This window comes from Ylistrum balloti, unplaced genomic scaffold, assembly GCF_031769215.1.
Source record: "Ylistrum balloti isolate Yb309-2 unplaced genomic scaffold, AGI_CSIRO_Ybal_v1 Utg370042, whole genome shotgun sequence".
NCBI lineage: Eukaryota > Metazoa > Mollusca > Bivalvia > Pectinida > Pectinidae > Ylistrum > Ylistrum balloti.
In genome coordinates this window covers 1308109-1323639 of record NW_026782099.1, presented here as the reverse complement: position 1 = coordinate 1323639, position 15531 = coordinate 1308109, and the positions used below count along the sequence as shown (strand labels likewise).

Sequence of the window (15531 nt, the reverse complement as noted above, 5' to 3'; positions counted from 1 at the left end):
ATATAGCTATGAAGTGAAAAAAACAGTGCTATTTTATTGTAGTATCTGTAATTAGCCCTGAATACAACAGCATAAATGATGCTAGGTATTAATGAAATAACACCTTATTTACCTGAAAGAAAAATATACAATGTAAGTTGGGGTTTGCCAAACCACTGCTAAAGGGAGATAATTCACTCTTATATGGTTTATGTTTATGTCTTACAAAAATGTTAATTAGACTGCTAAAACCTGAAAACTTGATCCAATCAACATGTGCCCTGGTCTTACATCCTTTGTGAGCATATTCTTTGTAAATATACATATTCTATATCTAAACATTTTCTTATAGGTTTTATGACTTCCACATTAACAACAAATTTATACTATAATACTTGTGTGTTATGTTGCATACTTATTTTATTTTTCCACTTTTTGACGTTCCCCTGTAATATAGCACACCCATTCTATTCTAGGCAGCTTTCAGTGTAATAGAGGAGTTAGTGCGTAGGACAAATATGTTAGATAAAACATGAGAGACACAAACAATGGAGTAATGGACACAACACAGATTACTGAACAATATACCCCATAGACAAAGGAAATTAATGCTATTTATGATGAATACAGGAAAAGTAACTACACACACACATATGTATGATGAATACAGGAAAAGTAACTACACACACACACATATGTATGATGAATACAGGAAAAGTAACTACACACACACACATGAATGATGAATACAGGAAAGTAACTACACACACACATATGTATGATGAATACAGGAAAGTAACTACACACACACATATGTATGATGAATACAGGAAAAGTAACTACACACACACACATGAATGATGAATATAGGAAAGTAACTACACACACCCATATATATGATGAATACAGGAAAAGTAACTACACACACCCATGCAAAGAGGTGACAAACTGTCTGAAACATACTGACATGAACAATGAACCTGAAAAGAAATGTACATATATCAGTAAAACAATGGATACCTGAGTGTATGTACCACTCCAAACATAAGTAATATCATTCAATGGTTTGAATATATCTCATTACAACAAAAACAAGAGGTCCATTGGACCTGTATCACTCACTTTGATCTTCAAGCCGAGCAATGGTATAGTTTGAGTATTTCAAATATCCAAACTAAAGCTCAGTCACTTAACCTCTTTGATTGGGCAAGACCAATGGGTAAATTCTTATGTCAAGACTGTCTTTCTCTTTTGATGCCCAATAAGAGTTTAAATGGTTATCAGGTTGGTATCTCAATTATCTCAAAATGTGTTCCAACTGTCTCAAAGGTATTACCAAGAAAGTGAGTCCCTAGAAGTGGGGGCAGGCCCCAAGGCAAATTCTTACATCATGATTGAGTTTATCTTTTGATGACCATTGTTATCTATGGTGATTGGGTTGGGATCTCAACAAGAAGGATAGATTTTTAGGAAATTGGTAGCTTTTCCCTATTTTGCCTCACATGTCTTGCCCCAGAGGGCTGAGACCCACCATTTACACAAAATTGGTTTCCCTTCCCCCAAGGATGCTGCAGACAACATTTGATTAGAGTCAGCTCAGTCGTTCATGACTAATGGCAATTTATAGGAAAATTACAGACAGATGATGCAGTATCCCCATTGATAACTTGGCCCTGCAGGCAAGGTGAGCTAAAAACAGGAAATCAAATGCAAGTAAATTTTGTATAGGTAATATCTCCATCTCCATCATTATTGATATATTATTTTATTTTCCATTTTGTAATTGTTATTGTCACCTTTAGTATAGATTAAGAAAACAAATTTAAAAGTAATAAAAAAGAAAGAAAACAAGAAGCTATGGCACAAATTAAAATGAAAGGGACAGAAATTGTATGATGACAATTACATTCACAGAGATAATAAATGAATCATTTAACTTAAATACCACATCACAATATCAATTAATGTGCATCTATAAAAACTTAAGTACACACTGCCATTTATTTTAATATATACTTTTTTTTCTTTATAAGTTTAAGCTGTAGAAGTCTGTTCTGAAATAGGTACAAGAAATAGTTAAGCGATGACTGTATTATTACATGGTACTTCAGTCCCGTAACTCCCTTTGTAATTGCCAATAAATCCCTTGATGTTAGTTTGACAGACTTAAACATATGATTCATTATTAATATTTACATTCTAACAAAGTAATTGTGACTAAATCACTTTTCCATTTTTTGAAGTTCTTGGATCAGGAGAGCATGTGTCATCACAATAAAACTAATAACGTTACAAGGGTGGTTACATGACCAGATATTAAAGTCTCACAATGCCTGCTTCATTCTGTGTACATTTAAATGGGTGGAAGCGAAGATAATGTTAATATCAGGCCTGGAATGTTTTATCACTAGTGTTTAGTCACACCATCATATTGAGAACATTTCTCTGACTCCAGAGAGAGTGACAACACCAGAAAAGATGTGACGATGGAAACTGAACTGGTAGGGCTATTAGTGATAATGAAATACAATTCACCTCAATTACAGGGGAACAGCTAAAAAGAATTCCAATTACAGGAGGAAACTACTCATTAAAGTTACAGAATGGGACAAGGCAGTCTTTTTAAAGGTATTATAGGAGTATGTCTCAAAATCAAGAAGATTAATCATGACTATTGCACTGAAAATACTGTCTTCTTGTAAATATCAAGTTAACAAGTGATTAATAATGACAATACATGCACATTGTTTCAGGAAAAGCTTATGTGCATCTCAGTGATTTCCAATGTACATATACATCAAGGAAGGTTTTTTATCATAAGAATACTGAACACACAGATCATGAAAAAGTAACTGTTTATAAAATGGTACATAAGGACAGGAAATTTAAAGTTACATCATTTGTGGTGACCAATGGGAAGACTTAATACTAACCTTCCCATTAATTACTGAAGCATTCCATCCACAAAATTGGGTTTTAGAGTTGAAGCCAATTCTGTGATTGGGATCAAGTAAACAAAATTAAATTGCCAGATTTTGTCTGATTTTGGAGTAAACCACTTTAATAGCAGTGAATATTAGTATGTTAATAACACCCATAATGCCACTGTGGGCTGTGACTAGTGCTAGCGTTACAAATTAGCAAGAAGATACACAGATACCAGTATCCATGACATGTGAACCTAACATTAAAATCAGCAATGACTAGAGCAGGTTCTCTTGTACTAAGAAAGGTTTCTTCTCCTTAACACCTGAAGAACATCCTAAATGAACAAATCTTCTTTCGTTCTTTGCATAGAAGAATTAAGCTCTCTTTAAATGAAATTTCCGTATGTTATGTCAACAGGGAATCTTAATACAAATAACAACCAGTTCATGCACTGTTCAATCCTGGATTTCACAAACTTCAGCGTGCATGAAACTATAAAATAAGTATTTTCAGAGATAGTGATAATACTTCTTGACAAGAAATACGATTTACAAACAGGAAACATGTACATGATTGTACATATAATGCATTTAAAGGTCACCTTAATATTAATGACAGTAATAATTATTGTAATTAACAATTCTATACACCTGATGAGCAGTTTACAAATGTGTCACATTCCTCTTGCCAAAGCGTGCAGATTACCAGTAATTTATATTAAAGGCTGCCATTTAACATAATAAATCCAAATAACAGTATCAGACCAAATCCAATACAGAAGCCAAGGTTAATTAAATCTCCCCTCATCTCCATTATTAATTTGGTCCAATTCCTTATTACAAACAGGTCTTTTGATAACACATCAAAGGCAATGATGACCTTCCATTAATACCACGATGGACATAAATATTACAGAGTATTTGTCATGTATTCACTTCTTTACTCCAAATCATCCTCCAAATAATGATTGAAGAATTCAAAATAAAAGCTTGCTACCAAAAAATATACATTTTAATATTTGGAATGTAAAAAATCAGACTTGAACAACTCATGATATAATTCAAAAGTAAATAGGTGCAGGTTAAGACAACAAACCTGCAATCATTGTCTGTGTGCTAGATTGGATGTCAATACCATCAGCAGTAGAACAACATTTCTTAATGGCCACACTCTGGCTAACCTTCAATACTTCATAGGGCACAATGTGTATCAATTCAATGTAAAGATCTCTGAACCAGAAACTAGGAGTTAGTAATATATCCATACATTTATCTTCCAAAGTTGTGTCACATTACAATGTACATCTTCTGCCAAAGGGTTCTGATTGGTCAACAACCATTTCACAATTTTCATTCAATGCTATATACTTAAGATATACATGTATCCAGTTACAACTTAAGCCCTGTACAGAATGCAAACCATGAGTAATATTTTCATTATTTTTCAAGCATTTACTTTAAAAGCTGGTGTATTCAGTGTAAAACTTGTACCAAAGTATTCTTCATTGAACAGTAAAAAATATGAATGTGTCAGGCTAGAATTTAGAAAACCCCCCTACTAAATATAATGTTGAGTGAGATTACTGAGCATGCCTAATTGTGACTGTGCGGCATCTGTCGTGCCTTTTTCGTCCCAGCATTCTGCCACTCCTCATGTTCCTGCTTCCATATATTCAAACCCCCAGGGCTCCATATTCCATGTTCCATTGTTCATACTTTGATAATGTATCCACAGGCACACTTTTCCTGATTCGACGAATAGACTCCATGAAGTCACTGTACTTTATACCCCGCACCTGTCACAAAAAATCACTCATCATTAACTCAGGCTAATACAGAAAAAGTCCATCAGTAACTCAGGCTAATACAGAAAAAGTCCATCAGTAACTCAGGCTAATGTGTAATGAATGATAATTTTCAGACAGTACTGACATTAAAATGTATTACTATATCATGTTCTGGTATTACAATACACAAGAAAATAACTTAATTTTCTGTTACATGACACATTCCTGTAGTTGTTTTTATATGACAATTATCAACAAAAGTGATTTCATTGTTCTATATTAGGCCCCATATCCTGACCCAGTTGTAATAAGTTGATATGTGAAGTATCTGTTGTGCATTGCTGGATATAAAGGTGATACACATTGACAAACCTTTTTTGTTTTACATCTCCTTTCCACCCCTGGCACTTCTTTCAATTACTCTGAGCTATACTATTTGTACTTACCTTATTTGCATCCACAGTCTTGACCTCTGTTGCTGACAAGTCTGAAGGAAAGTATGGACAGTGTCAATAAAAGAGTGATGAATTCCTGATAAATATGAATCTTACTTGAGCTTTTCAATATTTTATTTTACAGTATTACCTGAACCAAATATCCGAGATTTAGGAAGGAACTTTGACAATCTGAACTCTTCCAGCTAAACTACATATCTTCCCCACTATCCATTCATATTAGTGTTCTACAGCGTACACTGACAATATTTCCTGATCTAAATCAGGTCAAATTCCACAGAATTTCAACTTTTCAAGAGAGTTTGACCCCCTGAATATAACAAATTGCATCAAATTGATAAAATCTAGCAACCTGTTTAAAACAGACCTAGTTCAATAAGGTCACCACCTCTGGTCCTACCCTTTATTGTTGGAAAATTTTCAGACAAACAGTCATTGTGACAGGTTTTTTTTTTGAGTTTTGCCAAATCTGATATGCCAATAATGTAAACGAAAATTGCAATATGACATTAAATGCATCTAAGACTTTATGCAGCATGAAATTGATACAATAGATTATTGTTAAAGTCCTTACCCCTGATTGGTCCCAGTGCCGCATCTTTAGCCAAGGCATTGAGGTCACTGCCTGAGTATCCTTCAGTCAACCTGTCAAAATAAACAGGTACATATCTATCCATTTACAGGTAACTCTTTTGATATTTTATAAATCATTCTTAATGTAAAAATCTTTGTATAGTTGCAATACTTATTCATGTCAAATGCTAAATAAAATTAAAGATAGAAAGTAAACTTTACTAATACCAAGAGACCTATGACCCTTAACGGTGATCCGACAACTTCATGTCCTTGAACAGTTTTAGAACCTGTCCCTCAGCATTAGGACAGACAGAACAGAATTGATATATCTATACTTACAAATTTTTTATTGTTTCTAAGTTTGAAGGCTTTTAATTTCCAATTAAACAGAATTGATAACAATGTCTGTTGTTGAAGATTAGCATATTTGACCCATGTGATCTTGAATGTAGGTCAAGGTCATTTATTTTAAATAACCATGGTAGCCCTTCATCCCAGCATGCTACTGACCCAATATCATGACCCTGGGCCTTTTGGTTATTGAGAAGAAGTCGAAAATGTAAATTTTCTACAATTCTATGACACACGATCAACAACTCTGGACAAAAAGACAATCGCAATAGGTCACTTGAGTGACCTTAAGTGACCTTAAAACAAAAGTCATCATCAGAATATCCAGAAAAAGGTTAAAGGGTTTTCTTGTCCAGGTTGAAATCTTTACCTTGCCACTTCGGACAGTTCGTCACTGGTCAGTGGGTTACTGTGTTTTGCCAATAGTTGTGTAAGCATTGACTTTCGAGTTTCCTTTCCTGGCATATTCACATACACTCTCTTGGCAAACCGTCTGTGGAAGGCAAAAATTGTATTTTTAAGAGTGTAATAGATACTGTAAGATGGATTTGTGTAGTGTTTACAAGTCAATGACACATACTTAGACAAATACTTATTTTGTCTTAACTTGAATTAATTGACAGTTAGGTTCTAGCAAATACCATATCATCATTTCATTCTGCAAATACTATATCATCATTTCATTATTTTTTATCATGTATTCATCTGTCACATATGTGACCAAAGTTCAATCTTCCATTCAGACTTTCTGCCAACCAAATAGGCAGTTTTCTGCATTTGAATTCTATAATATTACACACACCTCAGGACAGCATCATCCAGTTCCTGTGGTCTGTTTGTTGCCCCCATTATCAACACACGGTCATCTGAACTCCCTGCCACCTATCAAGTTAGAAATATTGTTCCATGTATGTATCATGTGCTCTTCATATAGTCTTACTATCCTTCAGAACAGTAACTTTTTTCAAAGCTTTTAATTTTAGATTGAAGAAAGTTTGGTATCTGTAATTTTTTTTTATGAATCTTTTCTAAGGTTATTTACAGTATTCTTTGGAAAAAAGAGGATGACTGATCAAATGATTGAGTCCTTCCTGTGGTCTGAGGGCCATAATTGTGATAACACAACATCTAGTTTTGATACATCCTTTGTTTGGTTTTCTGATGAACATAAGAGACACGGCTCTGCCAAAAAACTGAATATTAGTCAATACCTACCCCATCAAACTGCACTAAGAATTCTGTCTTCAGACGTCGACTGGCATCATTTTCTCCTTCTCTTCTTTCACAAAGTAACGAATCAATTTCATCTACAACGGTACAAAATATTGCCACTTAAAATTTGCCAACACTTTTCAACACAAAGTAAAATTATTGTTCAATGCTTTTGAAAGATGGGAGATTTTGTAATCAATTCTACAATTGGTAAAGTTTCCGTTTTTGATTTCTAAACTGTTTCACTAACTGAGTACAAGTAATGAACTGTAATACAATACAAAATCAAAGTACTGGAAGTACTGTAAACATAGATTTTTGAGTAAGAAATGTGATAACATGTACCACATATAATCAACACAGCTATCTTTTGCTTCTGATATGTGGTAATTGGCTGTAAATTTATAGAGACATCTTTTATCTGGATTTCTCCACTGAAATTCAACAAGACAATTTGGCGAAATACAGTCCCCCACCTAAACACGAAGTTACATCCATACACCACGTATAAGGCTTCTATGAGGTTGCCTTTTTTTTTTTTGTTTGAAGCGAGCACTTGTAGGGTAAGCTATATTGCTTACCAATACTAGGATATCCAAATATAGATAAGAGACATTAACATTCACGCATGTGTACTAGGCATTGATGAGAGGTTACAGATTAATCTGAGCCTAACACTACAATCATTAGGAGTTTTTTTTTCAACTGTTAAATTGTGCATCACATGAAAGGTTATTTAATATGACACTTGTGGATGCCTGGTATTAAATGCTTATTAAGAAATGTCTGAAATATCAGGAAAACAGAGGTCAAATATGATTGATGGAAATTTGCAGGAATGAGTGGATTTTCTTATAAATTCTCCTTGGCTTTTGAAGTAAGATCTAGGAATATTTATCAATGAAATTTCATTTTGTGAATGAAAACAATGCTCACATGTGTAGTGTTCTACAGACTACCAAGACAATTATAGTATGGCTACTCTGGATTCTAACAAAGGAACATTAATGTTCAATTAAAAACAGATGTAGAACACTTAGTAACCCCTATAAACGATAGCGACAGAAGAAAACTACATTGTCAAAATAATATCTTGATTAGTTGTTTAATGCAAGTGTTTATAACATACCCATGAACACAACAGAAGGCTGAAGTTCCCGTGCCAAGGTAAACATTGTCCTCACCAACTTCTCACCTTCCCCGACCTACAACATCATGGAGTTCTGACATCAGGTTTACTGAATGCATACAACAGGAATCAGATAAAAGGTAACAGACAAGATTTGCCTACATAACAATGGCTTGTTCATCATCTAATAACTTAAATCTATAAATAACAGGAATATTTTGAATATGATAACACCAGACAATAGCTAACAGTTTTCAGGAATCTGTTTCCTTCCAATGCCAGATACCATGATGTTGTCTTATCTAGATTGCTGTCAGGTTATTTGATATTTCTTGAAGCTTGATGTCTTGTTCCATCCACATAGCTGGTTAATTAGCTACAATACCTAGGAAAAGGTGACTTTTGGATTGTCCTTACCCATTTGGATGTGAGACTTGAGGCACTAATGTTGAAGAAAGTAGCATTGGACTCATTTGCTACTGCTTTAGCCTGTAACAGAAAATTCTGTCATCAATTTTTTTTCTTAATGAAGTTTTTCTACAAAAATCACTGTGATACCCGTCTATAGAGGATAGTGTGTGGAATGGACAGGCTTTAGAAATACACAACATGTAAAGCACTTACATACGATGCCAGATCAGTATTTGACTACATGTGCTATACCATATAAAATAATCACATCACTCTTGTTAACGATCTCTAGTGTTGCTGGGTATGGGCATCATCTCTAAACTAACAGAGCCATCAATGACTATCTGGTTTCAAACTCTACTCCTAAAAGAATGCTGCTGAATCCCTGTAAAGCTCACACATAACATTCTCAGCCATCGGCTCTCTCGGCTGTCAAGTTTATTGCTATACCATCCTCTGGATTATCTGATTGAACTCTAATTGGTTGAAACCTCTCTGCCTCCTATTTCTACCCAGAGAGATTTGTTCACAACATTTTGTAACCTAAAGCACCCACTAACTGAGAGAGGCCACCTGACGGAGACTTAATCCAGAAAAAGTGCCAGGACACATCCGAGGTACTGATAGAGTGAAACAAAGGGCAGTAACTCTAGAATATCTGAATGACACATCTGTATTCTCCAAAATCGTTTTTCTGTTCCCTTGGAGGATTAAGCTAAACTTACCAACATGGTTTTACCATTCCCTGGAGGGCCAAACAACAGCAGACCCCTTGCTGGTGCCCGAAGACCAGTAAATAACTGTAACAGACAGGCAGATTTATTGTGTTTGGAGTTCATTTATCAGATTATTCATAAATCAGACTTGTCTTATAACTACTGTCAAATCTGTCAGTGATGTTATATCCAGATTCAGTAAAAATAGTTGAGGAAATAACACTAAGAAGTATGTCAATCTTGAATCTGACCTCAATATTGTGATAATGCAAATATAAAAGCATTCCACTTTCTGCTAACTAGATATTGAAAATAAAAATCTTCAATGTCTAAATAAATCACAAAATGTTTCCTTCAAATAAAAAAAAAACATAACCCTTATTCCCATAATTAAAGGAAGTAAGAAGTGATGTGTGATATTTACATGACTACACTTTCACTATAGCGATATAAATGACCACTTAAAGGTCACCGACAATAAAAATCAAAAGTGAAAAATAGTTAGATAATGTCTGGAAATAGTGATTGGTGTACTGCACGATATACAGGTAGCACTATTTCTACATGTAAACAACTGAGGAAGTTAAAATATCTGGAATTATTTCCCTTTCTGAAAACCAAGGATTCTCATTGGTTGATCATCTGTGATGTTTATTCCACCACCTGACACATATTCATTAGTAATGTCTATGAAGACTGTGTACATTAAATCAGCTATATTTGATATAATAAACATGTCCAGCATCATAAAATGACTAAGAAGTTTACTATCATTGCTGAAGTCAGACTGATTATAAACTACCATATCATATGAGACCCCCACATTCACTACCATCTGGCTGCATTGACATCAGATTTTGGGTGCCAACAACTTCTGAAAGCTACCTGAGAAAGCCAACCATGGACAGATAATCAAATTCATCTGTAGGTGGATGTACTCAGCTAGCATTGTATCAAAAAGTGAAAATCGATTCAGGGTATACTACCTAAGTGATCTCTATGTTAAACTATAGATATCTACAAAAACATTTTGCCAGTGACCTTTTAGCATACTGTATGTACATATAGGTGTAGAGGTTGATAATCCAATGAACAGGTCATTTTTGTCACACTTAACCTTGCGGTAATGCAGTTCAAAATTGGTGAAACAGAACTCAGGAAGTTATTGTAAATGACAAACCCATCTTGAATCTTAAACAGAACTCAGGAAGATATCAAATTATTTAAATAGAATTCTTTCTCCAAGTCCCACTTCAAGTTCAATCAACAAATAAAATGTCAATGAAAAATAAAACCACTATCGACATTCCTGTTGATTAAACATTATGCCAGGGAACCATACCTCTGGTCGTAAGGCTGGCAGTATCACAATTTCATGGAGAGCTTGTTTTGCTGTTTCCTGGCCAGCTGTAAACATAAATCCATATATGTATCAAAGCTTTTCTTGGTTTTCAGAAATTTTAAATTCAAATACATTCTTTGCAGCAGCTATTTGACTGTTTCTGAATATGCAAATGTAATACAAAAATTAAATTGAAATTTTTTTTCCCCATAAATCTAATCTTTATTCATAGAGGTTGTATGCACATTCCTCTGATCCCTGTTTGTTGAATTCCATCCTTGACATACTGACCGATGTCCTTGAACTGCACTGGAGGACCTGTGTCCACAATTTCATTAATGATGGTCTCGGCAAGCTTCTTGTCTATGTTCTTCAACTTAAGGGAAGACAAGTCTTTCTTTGCAGGACGGCCCCCTGGGTTCTTAAAATAGGATTTATAAAAGTTCAATCTCAGACATTAAGTAACCTTTGCAAAGTCTCATTGATGAAACTAATCTCCCATTATCTAGATATATTTTCCAAGAATTTATCCTGCTTTCTCCTTTTAGTGTTTGTTCATCCAAATAGCAAAACATGTAATAACAACTCCATTCAAATGCAATTGTACTCACATCGTCCTGCACATGTATACAATACCCTTACTGGCCAAGCACATATACATCATATATTTTTACAAAATGACTTAAAATGAAATTTAATTTGCTTTTTATTCACTAGAAGAAAAGATATATGAAGCCACAGATCATATCAATATGACTTATTATGAATAAATAAACATATAAAAAATACAACAATAGAGAATTTTTACCTGTTACAGAAAACATTGTATATGCACTCGACTTTCAGCACTTCATTGTCCAAACACTAAATCTGACAAAGTGCCCAATCACAGTCCTTCACTTAACAAGCTGAAAATTAGTTTCTTTCGGAATTGTGGGGATCAGATTTCACCAAAAAAAGTTCATATTGGTTTTACAGTTTCGTTTTTATCGTTCCTGAAGATGATTGCAACCAAGCTAAATGTTCTCATGTTTTGTGTAAACGCGCTACTTTTTTTAACATACAGGTAAGTCACTGCTACAGCATAACCACACTTATTAAGAAGCCAATCTTTAATTGAATAATTGAACTTGCAATTAATCGTAAGTGACCAAGTGTTGTGTGTACGATGGACCAATATGCCTTGTTTTACAATTGAAGGGACTGAAAAATCGCTTCAACTCAACTGAAATTTCGACTCATTGAAATTCGAGTCATCCGAACTAAAATTACAGGTATAGAAGGAAAAAAGCCAAACTTGAAATTTTTTTGATTCAAACAGAATTTCGACTCAAGCGATTTTTAGACAAGTTTCAACTGTACATCATTTATGGGTAATTTAACATAGGTGCAATATCTTTGGGTGGCTTATATCCAGGCATAGGTTTATTGTTGAATATTTTCCAGTACTTTTTACTGTGACTACGGGTCAAGGTCATTTCTTTTTGCAAACTTTCTTAGACTTCATATAAGGAACATATTGGCCAAATATAATGATTCTATGCTTTTCAATATTTCATAAGAAATTGTTGAAACATTTTTGGAAGAAGTCATTTTTAAGGTTTTAACACGTTTGACCTGTGACCTTGAATATGGGTCAAGGTCATTTCTTTTTTGCGACCTTTGTTGGGCTTCATCAAAGGAACTTTCCAGCCATATAAAATGATTCTAGGCCTCCTGGTATTTTGGAAGAAGTCGCTTAAAGTTTTCAACACTTTTGACCTTGAATATGGGTCAAGGTATTTTCTTTTCACAAAATTTGTTAAGCTTCATCAAAAGAACCTTCCAGCCAAATATGATAACTCTATGCCTTTCGGTATTTCAGAAGAAATTGTTTAAAAGTTGACGGATGCAGGACGGATGATGGACAGACGGACAGACACCACGCTATTGCATAAGCTCACTTGGCCCTTTGGGCCAGGTGAGCTAATAATACTGAAATGTGTACCTGCTGTGAGTGCTGCCTTTGGTGCGAGAACTTGCGTGCCGGAGAGGAAGTAGCAGAGGAGGACCCTCCAGTGCTGGCAGGACGACTATTACGAGGGAGGGTGTTGCTCTTGTGTACTGCCAGGGGCTGCTTCATTGGTTTCCACATTTTACAGGATGCTGAATTGGTAACGGTTTAAGGTAACACAAACAATAAAATCTACTGGGAAAAAGTCTAAATATACACATTGAACAAGTATGGTGTATATAATAAGTCAAAGTGGAGATTCAAATTCATGCAAACAAATAACTGTACATAGCTATACAGATAAGTAAGGATAAAATCAACAGTGCAAGAATCACACTACTAACACTTGGTCAACAATCCATCAGCTATAGATGTTTAAAAAGACCATGATATACTCAACAAGAAAGTAAAACAAGCCATGAAATATGAAGGGGGAGACAATTTACACAAATGGTGATTATTTTAATTTCACACAAATTTCATTCATGATATGCACTGGGTAAAATTAGATGTTTCTTTTTTTCCAATAAAATTGCGTATCAAGAGAACTAAAATCAATTCTGTCTGACAGATTCCAACTATTTGTGTACTCAGCTCTGACAAGGATTGACAGAGTCTGTCAAGTTTATGGCATATCAATACCATTTTTCACTCAAATTTGTTTTATGTAAAACTCTGACAATGTTCTATGGCAATAAATCAACAAAAATGGAATACTCGTGTATCTCCTTTCAAAGTCTCTATTTGATATTCATGCAAGATTTGAAAAAAAATTAGAAAACAACTAAAACTAAAATGCTTCAACTCCTATGCAAATTAGAATAATTCTTTGACAAATTTGGGTAATAGAAAAAGTGACCTTCACATTTGGAACTCTTCATCTGAAACATAAACTATTTTAGATTTAAAGTTTGACTAAAATCCCTTGTGAAATGAAGTCCCTACAGTAATGTCAGTTAATTGTTTGGTGATCCAAAATATAATGTACAATGTATAATTGGTGACCTTGACCTTGGAACTCTGAAACACAAATTCATCAAAGACAGTGACATATTGTACTCTCCATTATGTTTATCACAGTCCTGAGGTTGCTGATATCAGTGAGACGACAACGATGTAGAATGGAAAAGGTATTGGTAATACTTGAAGATCCTATGTCCCTATGCTCCACACACTGAAATATGATATTGTGTATTTTTAACTAATTGTTGTATTAACTGTACAACAAAACATATGGAAAGAACAAATCTTAACTCCGCAAATCCTGTACAGATAAATTGTAGTGATCAGAAACAAAATGAAACATTCACACCTAAGGAACTGACTTAAGTATACAATGTACAGTGTGTGGGGCATTGTAAGAACTGTTTAAGGAGGGAAGGGGAAGTGCTTCTCAAGACATGGGAGTTGTAGGAACTGTTTTAGGAGGGAAGGGGAAGTGCTTCTCAAGACACCGGAGTTGTAGGAACTGTTTTAGGAGGGAAGGGGAAGTGCTTCTCAAGACACCGGAGTTGTAGGAACTGTTTTAGGAGGGAAGGGGAAGTGCTTCTCAAGACACCGGAGTTGTAGGAACTGTTTTAGGAGGGAAGTGGAAGTGCGTCTCAAGACATGGGAGTTGTAGGAACTGTTTAAGGAGGGAAGGGGAAGTGCTTCTCAAGACACCGGAGTTGTAGGAACTGTTTTAGGAGGGAAGGGGAAGTGCTTCTCAAGACACCGGAGTTGTAGGAACTGTTTTAGGAGGGAAGTGGAAGTGCGTCTCAAGACATGGGAGTTGTAGGAACTGTTTAAGAAGGGAAGGGGAAGTGCTTCTCAAGACACCGGAGTTGTAGGAACTGTTTTAGGAGGGAACTGGAAGTGCTTCTCAAGGAATGGGAATTGTAGTAACTGATTTAGGAGGGAGGGAAATTGAAACAGAAGAGGCAATTGTCACAGTCCACCAGTGGAATAAAATGAAGAATCTGAACATACAGTTCTTAACCAGGAAAACTAATAAACCAATAAAAACCGCTTCATTGTACACTATGTATGTGTGTAAGTTTATATCATGTACAGAATGTCACACTAAGAATGCACCAATCTGTAAGACATGTATTTTAACATCAATTACCAACAAAACAGGACAAATTTCATACAAGCTGAAATTTATCTGATGGAAGCTTATTGATGCTATTAAAAAACAGATCAATATTATTTAAGTACACATGAAGGAAACTACTGTAACATTTGAACTGATACTACAGAAACTGTGAGCGCCATCGAACCAGTATGTTTTGAGATGGTTGTCACAGTTACTCACACCTAGGTAGACAGATCGATTAAAATCCATTCTGTACTACCACACAGAATTTCATCATCCAATCAGCCAAACATTTAATCACTTCCAGTACCTACTACTAGGATACCTTTTATGTATATAAAAACTTTCAGACCTATATATATACAAGGTACCAATGATCAGCTAACACAATCTTATAGCTGTCAAAACCAACTATTAAACTAAAGCTACTGTACATGCACAAGAAGAAATCTTAAGGCTTTTCATTAACAGGTATTCAATTATTTTTGTGAATATGAATACTCAATATTGCTATGGTGATATCTTCCACCAACACAATCATACTCTGTACTCAAGGGATTCAATGGGTAATTGGGC

At 34.8% G+C, this 15531-nt stretch overlaps 1 protein-coding gene across 1 annotated transcript in view; it reads right to left on the bottom strand.

The window, feature by feature from the left end:
* Nucleotides 1-4260: 4260 nt before the first annotated feature.
* LOC132549114 (spastin-like) overlaps nt 4261-15531 on the bottom strand; it is a 31756-nt gene continuing 20485 nt past the window's right edge. Inside the window, exons 5-16 of the mRNA XM_060213033.1 lie at nt 12873-13030; nt 11177-11306; nt 10886-10950; nt 9553-9627; nt 8834-8905; nt 8417-8492; nt 7291-7382; nt 6878-6957; nt 6446-6568; nt 5723-5793; nt 5140-5180; nt 4261-4702 (exon numbers count right to left, since the gene is read on the bottom strand). Of these exons, the coding sequence (XP_060069016.1) occupies nt 4580-4702; nt 5140-5180; nt 5723-5793; nt 6446-6568; nt 6878-6957; nt 7291-7382; nt 8417-8492; nt 8834-8905; nt 9553-9627; nt 10886-10950; nt 11177-11306; nt 12873-13030 (1106 nt within the window). The 3' untranslated portion in view covers nt 4261-4579. The remainder of the gene's footprint in view (nt 4703-5139; nt 5181-5722; nt 5794-6445; nt 6569-6877; nt 6958-7290; nt 7383-8416; nt 8493-8833; nt 8906-9552; nt 9628-10885; nt 10951-11176; nt 11307-12872; nt 13031-15531) is intronic.